The sequence below is a fragment of the Cyprinodon variegatus genome, unplaced genomic scaffold (assembly GCF_000732505.1).
Source record: "Cyprinodon variegatus isolate N-32 unplaced genomic scaffold, C_variegatus-1.0 Scaffold31, whole genome shotgun sequence".
Lineage (NCBI taxonomy): Eukaryota > Metazoa > Chordata > Actinopteri > Cyprinodontiformes > Cyprinodontidae > Cyprinodon > Cyprinodon variegatus.
The window spans coordinates 2,173,734-2,183,726 of NW_015150484.1; the positions used below are offsets into that span (position 1 = coordinate 2,173,734).

Here is a 9,993-nt window from a genome sequence, read left to right on the forward strand (position 1 = left end):
GGCTGGCTAGCTCAAGTGGTATGTCACCCCTGCTGCAAACAGGCAGCCTGGGTTCTTCTCCAAGCTGGGGGAATTAGCTGCCAGTGTATGTACTTAGGCTAGACCCTTCATGCTAATGCCTGCTTTGGGGGGTGGTGGCCTACTGGTTAGGGCATAGAGCTTGGAATCCAGAGGTTCTGAGTTCAAGCCCCACTCCCACAGACTGCCACTCTGGGTCCCTGAGCAAGACCCTTAAGCCCAAACTGCTCCCAAGGTGCCGCACAATGGCAGCCCACTGCTCCCCAAGGGGATGGGTTAAATGCAGAGAGTTCATTCCGTTGCTCTGTACTAGTGACAGTGTAATGACAGTAAAACGCTGAAGAAAACAAAGAAATGAAAAAGGATATTGGAGGCAGTTGGTCTTTGACATTTTGCACTCTCTGCCTTATTAGTGTCCATACTGACATCAGAGATTTGGTGAATGTATCATTCTCTTGCACAGTGGTCAAGAGTGTGTTCTTTTTTGTGTACCTGGAAGCGATGATGTTTGCCTAGTTCTGCGACTGCCTACCAACATGGTTTGTAGAACCAGTCTATTTCAGATTTGTAGGAACTACAGCCGGTGTCGTTCTCTCTGCTCCGATTGCTTGGTTTTCTCTAATGTGCTTCAGTTTATCTCCACTCTGATTGGCTGTCTGTCTGTCACTGTTAGGTCAGTTTGGGCTCCAGAACCAACGGGTTTGGATATGAGCTGTTCCAGGTGTCGGAGGAGCGAGACGAGGAGGTGGCAGCGTTCTGTCACATGCTGGATGTGTGAGTAACTCAGTGGATAGACTTAGCAGACACCATCATTACGATCGTGTCTCGGTTTATTTAACCAGGAAGTAACACATGGGTTCTGTTTACCAAAAGAGGTGGAGGAGGTCTAGAGCTCCTGATCTAACCTGCATGTTTACACATAAAGATGATGTAATAATGCTACTCAGACCTTGCTGTGATCAGAGTCTAAGCTGGACTTCATCTAGGCTCAGTTCTACAACTGTAACATATGCAGGGTCAAGGTCATAGAAACGGAAAACACTTGTATTGCATACCTATATGAGGTAGAATGGTCTTGCTGGATTAGAATGCCAAGTGATAAAATGGAATAATGAAAATGGGGACTGGTTTGAGCAGATATGAGAAAATAATGGTGCAGAAAGCTCACCTGGATCTCATTGATGCAGTTTCTCCTCCATTTTCTTTCCAATAACCTAATCCAATGTCCCACTGGACTGCTAGCCCAGCCAGGGTTTTCCATGGAGTTCAGTTTTTGCTTATATAGGTCGTTCTTAGTCATTTTCTTCCATAATACTTAGAAAGAATGTTACCATCTCTGTGGTCCCTTCCATTCAGTCCATGTTTACCATGTCATACCCAAAGGTGAAACTCCTCATATAAATGAAAATGTTGCACTCCTTTCACTTGCGTTGCATTAGCTGCTGCATCACTACATTTGAACAGCAGATAGAGGACAGCTAAACGAAGTTTTTCTCCGCCAAAACCAGTCCGAAATGTTGGGATTACTCTGAACTCTGAGGACTAATGGCTTGTCCTGATGGGGTGAACCCCATTTTTAATGTTAGTGTGTCTTTTTGGAGTTATGGTTTGAATAAATTTTAGGTAAGGTTTGGAGAAATCAGGAATATGCATAAATGTAACTAAATATTATGTCACTCAATTTAAATTCCTAATACGGGTGGAATTACAGACTTTTTGTTTGGGTTTGCCTTGTTGGGTGTATCCAGCCTCCGGTCAGCGTATCCATGCAGCGACCCCTCGAAGAACTCTGGCTTTGTCTGGTCTCCCTCTGTCGGGCATGGTGAGCTGCACCAGGCTCTAGGAGTGGGAGTGAAGGTGACAGTGGTCAGCGAAGACTTCAGGGAACCTCTGACCTTCACCTGTGATGGTAAGACGATGCTCAGTTCCGTTTTACTAATTGCACCAGAACTGGAAGGTTATTAAGCAACAGGGAGGATGTGTTTTTTTAAGGGGGGTATTCTGATAGTGTGTTTCATCTCCTGATTCTCCTGGCTGTTAAAGTAAAATGTGCCAGTGAAAAAGGGATTTTTTAAATAACATTTTAATTGCAATCCCTGTTCAGTAGAAACTTGAACACAGTGTAATTTCCATGCCAGGCCTCTAGAGGCACTATGTTAACCTATGTACCAATAACATTTATCTTGACATCAGTCTAACCAATCCTTAATATATGTGCTGATTGTTTTAGGATGATTCTCTTGGTCAATAATTTTCTCTTTCTTCATTTACATGTTAAAAATTATAAGATGAAATTAATCATAGTTGGTCCTCAGATGTAAACAGCTTCTTCATTGGTCATTTTGTTAACGAAGTGTGGCGGTCTACCCAGTGAGAGAGATAAGCTGCTTTCCAGTGTGCTCAGAGACCAGAGGGTCACAGAAAAAGTAAATGAAATGAAAAAAAACAATTTCAAAAAGGATTTGGAAATTCCATATCCCCAATCAGTATTCTCATTGAATGATCACGCATCTGTGTCCTTCAATTAATTTATAACAGAAATAAGTCCTGGTAAATGTTTTATTCAGTGCTTTTCAGAAATCAACGGGGAAAAAAAAATATGTTGGACCCCAAATTATGTAGATCTTGGTTTAGGCTACAACAGTGAGAGAGTAAGGAAGAAAACTCTTAATAGTTAGTGATTGCCTATGGTTCTCATAGTGGATACGTTATTATATAATCTTGTACATTGTTGTATTTAAATTACAAAAGATAATATCCAATTCAGTCCACTTTATTTATATAGCACGATTACAATAAACACAAGGTTTCCAAAGTGCTGCACAAAAACGATAAAATAACTAAAATAAATAAAAGTAAATAAAATCAAATAAAAGCACTGCCCACAGAGGATAAAATATGCATGTGTATACATAAAATCAACATGTGTATACCGGTACATAAAATCAACACTCTACATGGTGTCAAAAGCCAAAGAAAAGAGGTGGGTTTTAAGAAAAGTTTTAAAATGAGACAGAGAGGTGGCCAGTCTAATGTGCAGCGGCAATCCATTCCAAAGTTTTGGAGCTGCAACAGAAAACGCTCGATCCCCTCTGAGCTTAAGCCTTGCTTTAGGCACTGTCAGGAGCAGCTGATCAGCTGATCTGAGAGAATATGACATTTTTCTTTCATGTTTATAAGAAAACACCGTCAATGTCACAACAGATCAATCTGCAATTTGCATCTACTCTGTTTTAAGTTATTATTCTGTAATTGATACATGATATACTTCTAAGGAAAACCAGTTGATTGCATCGATTCATTGACTCAAATGCAATCCTTTACACTAAGCATGCTTGTGGTGACAGTGGAGAGGAACAACTCCCTTTTAACAGTAAGAAACCTGCAGCAGAACCACTATTCAGATGGAAGCTTATGTGGTCCATCACTAGAGGAAGCTGCATTTTCATTGGCTCATCAATAGACATACTGTAAGTCATAGCAGCTAAAGTCAAAGTGAGAGTCATTTTAAACGTCTGAAACCATCAGATAATCATCTCTCATTCTGTTTGGTCGATGGCAATAACCAGATCCTTAAACCTGCTTCATTGCGTGAGCTTATTTTTTCAGTAAGGCGCCTGCTGCTTCAGTTTTGACGCTTGTCCACATTAAGGTCAAACGCACCTCAAGAGCGTCTCTGATGTTCCTGAAGCGCGTCCTGTAAAGTGTGTCCAGATGCGTCTGATGCTTCTGCTGCTCCTGTGTTCAATGGCAGAGGGCGGCTTTGCTATATTTGCTGTGATCAGTGAGTGAAAATTAGTTTTAATATATTTTTTTGCGAGGAAGTCCACCTCAAAACTTTGTTTGTGCAGTCAGCCTATCAAGATTACGATCCCGCCTTGATATATTATTTTGCTGTCATAGCTGTACAGACCCCCTCATACCAGTGGTGCTCTGTCACTGGGAATCCCCAGCAGCAGCTGCCTCTGGCCAGGTCATCTTTTGGGGGTTCTCCCCTACTTGCGGATGGAAGTAGATATTAGCGTTTTTTTGGTTTGTGTTACAAACTGCACGCACCAGAATAATAAAAGTAAACATATTTTCCCAGCAGGTTTCAACATTTTTTGTTAATTTATGCGTTAATAAGGGGAATGATCATCTGCAGCGCTGTGTCTGTCTCCCTGCTGGTGTAAGATCAGCTTCTCTGATTGGTTGATGTGGCGCTTCGATTAGCAAAAGTTAGATTTTTCCAACTCCAGCAGCTGCATGACCTTTTGGTGCCTCTTGATATGTGTCAACAATTGTCTTTGCATGTAAAACGGCTGCTTATGCTGCCCAAAGGAGGTCCGATGTGAACGTAGCATAAGCCTCAACCAAAGATTTCTCCATAATACTGCTGCAGTCATCTTCCTTTGACCAGATATGAAAAAGATTAGATGTTCGTATTCAAAAGACAATAGAAACCATGCATTTTTGAACCGTTAAACTCTGGAACCTTTTTTCTAACTGTGCTGTTGTCACAGAAACTCCTCCAGACTCATCAGGTAAAGAAACGGGTCACCATGGTAACGAGCTGAGTTGCAGATCTGTTTCTTTAGTTTGAAAAATAAGGTTTACACCTTCTCTTTGTTTTCTTGGTTATGTAGTATGTTTGCATAATGTCCCGTTTTGATTCTGATCATCTGTATTATGGTTCTGTTCCTGTCTGGGTTCTGTAGAACAGTCTGAGCATAACTGGATCCCCTTTGTGTCCCAGGTTCGTCCACAGTGGACCTGCTGATCTATCAGACACTCTGCTTCACCCAGGACCACCTGGACCACCTGGATGTGGACGACTACCTGCTGAAAGTTTGTGGACAGGAGGAGTTCCTCAGCAAGTAAGTACCCAACGTCTACTGCTAGTTCTTTTGGTGCAGCGGTCCCTCGTGTTTAAGTTCAACACCAGCTGCTGCGAAACGAGAACCCTTTCAAGGTTCTGGTTCTGTGGATCATCTTAAAGCTGTATGGACTGACTCTGTCAGTCTTCACAGCCAGATATCTCTGTTGTTCAGACTAGTGGAACATCTGGCCCCAGATTATCAGAACAGCAACTTGTGGAGCTTGAAGAAGGTGGAACCATCTGGATGGAGACAGACCGGATGGTTCTAATCATACTGGGTTAATAGAGTATATTGTAGGCGGAGTTTTCCTCCAGCAGAACAGCTGCTTCCAGACGATGTTCCAGCTGTGGGCCTCTGGTCCTGGTCCACTCAGAGCTGCTTCATGAAATATCTGCAGATGTCCTCACACACTGCTGTATGTCTGCGTGTGTGGGTGGAAGTGTGTGTGTGAGAGATATGAGCAGCTGCGTCAGTGGCTGAACTTCCTGTGCTGAAACAATAACCAACGCATTGTTATTGTTCTACTTTACTGAATCTAGGTCAATTTCCCTTCAAACCTGCATCAAATTTTCTGAAGATGTGGATTAGGTCCCTGTTCATCTGGATTAGGATGCCTAAATATCTATGAATCAGATTCCCTGTTTACCTGGATGAAGTTTTCATTAGATCTGTATCAGTGCTTCTGTGGAACTGAAAACTTGACCATGTGCTTTGTTTTGGAAACCTCAGGCCAAACATTTAAGTGTATCTTGATCCAAACAGTTGTTCTGAAACTCCTAAAACTGTTCCTGCAAGTATTTCCTGATGGCTGTGGAATTCCTGCCACCAAGTGAAGTCTGTTAACAACCTCTAATGTCCACAGGGCTTTACCAGGTTTTTTATAACTCTTAACTGGTCCTGAGGGCTCGCCGTCCTTCATGTGTTTGATGCCTCTAATCAAGCACTCCTGATTGAAATGATTACTTTGATTTGCCTCCTCGGCAGCCATCAAATGCTGCAAAAGCTTCATCACCTTTTCATTCAGCTCAGGTGTGTGGAAGCAGGAAAATACCTAAAACATTTAGTTTTAGGGCCCTGAGAACCAGGGTTAAGAAGTTCTGGCCTATAACTCCAGACTTCATGGACCTGTTGGAACACTTTGAGCTGCAGACTATCAGAAGAGCAGAAGGAACTGGAAGAACGAGATCAGAGTAAATTTCAGAACAAACTGTTTACTGTAAACCATGTTTTTTTTTCTCCCACACTGTTTACATTTGATCACTCCTGCATTTTATGAAACGGAAATATTCGTTTCACTGCTAAGCTGATGCTCATTTACTGTCTGAAAGCAAAATGTGACTTTGTCTGGTTTACACTCTGTGTGTATAAAATGACAATAAAAGTTGTCTAAGTCTAACAAACCACCTGTCCTTTGTCCCTCTGTCCATCAGCTCGCAGACTCTGGCCGGGCTGGAGTTTGTACAACAGTGTCTAAAGTTCGACTGGGACATCCGGCTGTTTCTCACCAAGAGATCGATGGTCAACACAGAGCTGGCCCGCACGGTACGCACACACACCCACACACACATCCATTTCATTTTCCATTCTTTTTTTTATTAATTTCTAAACTTGAACTAAATTGACTTTGAATCTTAGCCATAAAGCTCTAACCCAGGAACAGCATAGTGGGAAAATTAGTGAGGAGGACCAGAAAAATGGCCTACGTTTTCAAAAATGACCTCCATGTTGGTAAAAAAAAAAAAAAAATCCACACAGTGCCGGCAGCATCTACAAGAACCCACACACACAAACAAATGGTTCATTTCAGTCCCAGAGGAAACAAACACACCCAGTAATGTCACAGGAACCTCAGTGGTGTTTAATAAACACTTTCCAGTGGAACGGACCAATCCTCACATCAAGGTTGCTTAATTTGAAATAAATTCATTTTAGATAAGAACACTGCCCCCTGCAGGAGATCTTCAGGAACTGAGAAAACATGCAGGATTATGTCAGCTGCAAACCTAGGCTGAATTCCAAACTGGCCCCTAAACACTAACCCTAAGCAATAACCCTCTGTTTGCACGTTCCGACGGAGGGTCTGCCACATAAAGGGCCATCCCTAACCAGGTAGTGGGTAGGGCGAGTGGAGTGTTCAGCCCTTAAATGGAGAGTCTGCATCAGTTGCACACTTGCTGGAATTTGGCAGCAGGTGTAACAGTGAACTAATGGAAGAGGAAAGATATGCATTCAGATTTACTTCCCCTGATTTGCTGCATCTTCATTACATAGAAAATTACAAGTTAGAGATTAATTCTGTCTTTTTTTATTTTCCTAAATGGAAAGTTCTCTTGGAAATATTTTTTTTTAATGGATAGATTTATTTTGCTGTAAATGGCAAATGTTTGATGAGCCCAAGGCCATGCATATGCAGCATCACTGTGTTCTCATAGGAATGAATCCAGGCACCTTGAACAGCTGTGAGGTTGACTTTATTGCAAATTACACTTGATAGTGAAGGGTTAGTGGTTAGGGGGCAGTTTGGGATTCAGCCTTAAAGATCTAAAATCCATTGGAACCAGGAAGTGAATTCCCGGCCATTTGATACAGAGACAATCAGAGGCAAAGATTTATTTTTTGGTTGTGGATGGAGCAGAATGCTGTTCCGATCACAACCGACTGCTGCTTTAGTTCCCTGAGCGAGACTCTGAGATCCAGATTGGTTCCCCGGCTCTGTAAGCAGCTTGCTGCTCTCTGAGCCCAGTGGGTTAGACACAAAAGACTAATTAAGTTGGAATGTATAATTACAATAAAGTTTATTTAGATTATTCTCTGCAGAAGGAAGATGATGACTCCCCGTCCTCCATGAATCACTGCATCCTGCTGCAGGAGCGTCCAATTAAACAGACCGTCACCAGGTGAGGAGCTGGGATTCCACAGAGCTCTGATTGGTTGATTTTAGAGCGGGGCTAACAAGTGTCTCCATGTGTTTGATCAGGGAGGCTCTGACATTGCTGCTTGACACGTTTCACAATGAGGCCGAGTCCTTTCTGCTGTCAGAGGTAACCTGCACGCTCTCTCTTTCTCACACTCACACACACACTCGCCGCCTTCATCGCGTCCCTTTCTGCAGGCGGAGTTGCTGCTGCACGTGGAGCGCCTCGTCCAATCAGTGAAAGCCCTTTGCAGCTCATTAGCTGCCGTGGAAACTCCGGATGTGACGGCAGCCTTGAACCAGCTCCCTGCGTGTCCCTGTCGTCTGCAGCCAAAAGTTCTGAAGGTGAGAGATTCAGAGGTTCTGAAAGAGCTGCAGAAGATGCTCCAAATCTAACCTATTTATGTTTCCCAGGATGCATCAGTGCTGTCACTCAGAGAGAACAGAGGTATGAGCAGAAACTACTGCCAAGCTCCTGCAGCAGAACTTATCACTGGATACTTAGATGTACTTAATTCGTCCTCTCCTTATGCAGAATCGGTGGTGGAGAAGATCACAGCAGCCATCTTGGACCTGGTGGAGCTGTACTGCAGCACATTTAACGCCAACTTCCACACCACACAGCAGAGTCAGAGCTGCACGGCACCGGTGCAGGAGGCCGGGCTGGTCACCAACGTGCTCTCCTTCAATGTGTACGCCGCCCACCGGGTCCCCATCACCTGGGCCACCAGGTACAGGGTGATTCTGACCCAGCAGGAACGATTCTGTGTCTCTGGTCACTGACGTTTGACCCAGCTGCTAACATCTGGCTACTTTAAAGGACCAAAGTTCAGTTTCAGTTCTGATGTGGGTCCAGATTTTTTTCATCTCTGGCTCTGATGCAGGATCACATGCTCACTGCATGACCAGCATTAACCAGTGTGTTTTGGGTTGGATCCCCAGATGGGTCAGAACCAGAGATGAAATCTGCAGGTCCATGGAGACAGGGTTTTACTGGGTTTAAACATCCAGGAAAAAAAAAAATGATTACAGTTTTTTTCCCTGAAGAGACCAGCTGTCCCTTTAGTTCTTGCAATGTAGGACGTTCAAATCTTTATTTAGATTTTTTGTTTTTTAAATATTGCTTTTTTGTAACGGTAACTTTGGTTATGTTGTTGCAGCACTGACCACACCCATTATCAAATGTCTATCCAGTGAGGTCACATTTACCAAACTGTGTGTGACATCATGTGATCATGCAACAGTATCACCTTTGACTTGAAGCAGATTTTATTTTGAAATTTTTTCAATTGTTGTTGTTTTTTCCATGATAAGGGATTTTAATTTTAGGTAAAGTGAAATCAACAGTTTCAAACCAGAAATAATTTTCATTTGGAACAAGTGAAAATTTGAATGTAACTACATTACATGGATATTTTACTTCTTTCAGTTCAGAGCCTCAGATGGCTCTCAGGTTGTGCAGCTCATTTAGTATATCAAGTGACAAACTTGACCTCTTTTCTGGGCCCCCATTCAAAAATACTGTCCCAACCCTGGCCCCCTTGGTTGAATTGTTTTGAAACCGCCACTGAGCGGCTCTTTGGAGAGCCCTGACATAAAGTGATAGATAAAGTGAACTCATGACCTCACAACAACATTATATGTGTTTTCTGCTCTCTCATTGGTCAGTTATGAAGGTTTCTTCCTGTCCTGCTCTCTGACTCATGGAGGGATGGAGCTCTGTGCGCCGCAGCACACCAGCAAACAGGGTGTCAGTAAATATCTGTTCCACCTGGTGGTGTGGGATCAGAGGTATGTACCTGAGATGTTACGTCACAGCCTCACCTGTCTGACGGGGTTAAAGGCTGAACTAGTCCAGATTCTATTGATTTATTCTATTGATTTATATATATATATATATATCCTGTCTGACGGGGTTAAAGGCTGAACTAGTCCAGATTCTATTGATTTATTAGATGTTATTTGTTTCACAAGTTTCAGTTTCTTTATGTTAATAATAGATATTCTTATTTACCATATGTATTCCTAAAACTTCCAGGTTACCTGTGGACAGAGATGGGAAGTAACGAAGTACAAATACTTTGTTACTGTACTCAAGTAGATTTTTCTGATATTTTTACTTTACTACTTATTTTTATGGCGACTTTTTACTTCTACTCCTTACATTTTTACACAAATATCTGTACTTTCTACTCCTTACAT

At 42.5% G+C, this 9,993-nt stretch overlaps 1 protein-coding gene across 2 annotated transcripts in view; it reads left to right on the plus strand.

The window, feature by feature from the left end:
• Nucleotides 1–9,993, plus strand: part of pik3c2b (phosphatidylinositol-4-phosphate 3-kinase catalytic subunit type 2 beta) — a 41,227-nt gene that overhangs the window by 16,614 nt on the left and 14,620 nt on the right. For both annotated transcript variants that reach the window (XM_015401240.1, XM_015401248.1), the window contains exons 3-12: nt 692–792; nt 1,767–1,927; nt 4,754–4,874; nt 6,308–6,419; nt 7,695–7,774; nt 7,855–7,918; nt 7,990–8,136; nt 8,206–8,239; nt 8,327–8,522; nt 9,460–9,582. In XM_015401240.1, coding sequence (XP_015256726.1) covers nt 692–792; nt 1,767–1,927; nt 4,754–4,874; nt 6,308–6,419; nt 7,695–7,774; nt 7,855–7,918; nt 7,990–8,136; nt 8,206–8,239; nt 8,327–8,522; nt 9,460–9,582 — 1,139 coding nt within the window. The remainder of the gene's footprint in view (nt 1–691; nt 793–1,766; nt 1,928–4,753; nt 4,875–6,307; nt 6,420–7,694; nt 7,775–7,854; nt 7,919–7,989; nt 8,137–8,205; nt 8,240–8,326; nt 8,523–9,459; nt 9,583–9,993) is intronic.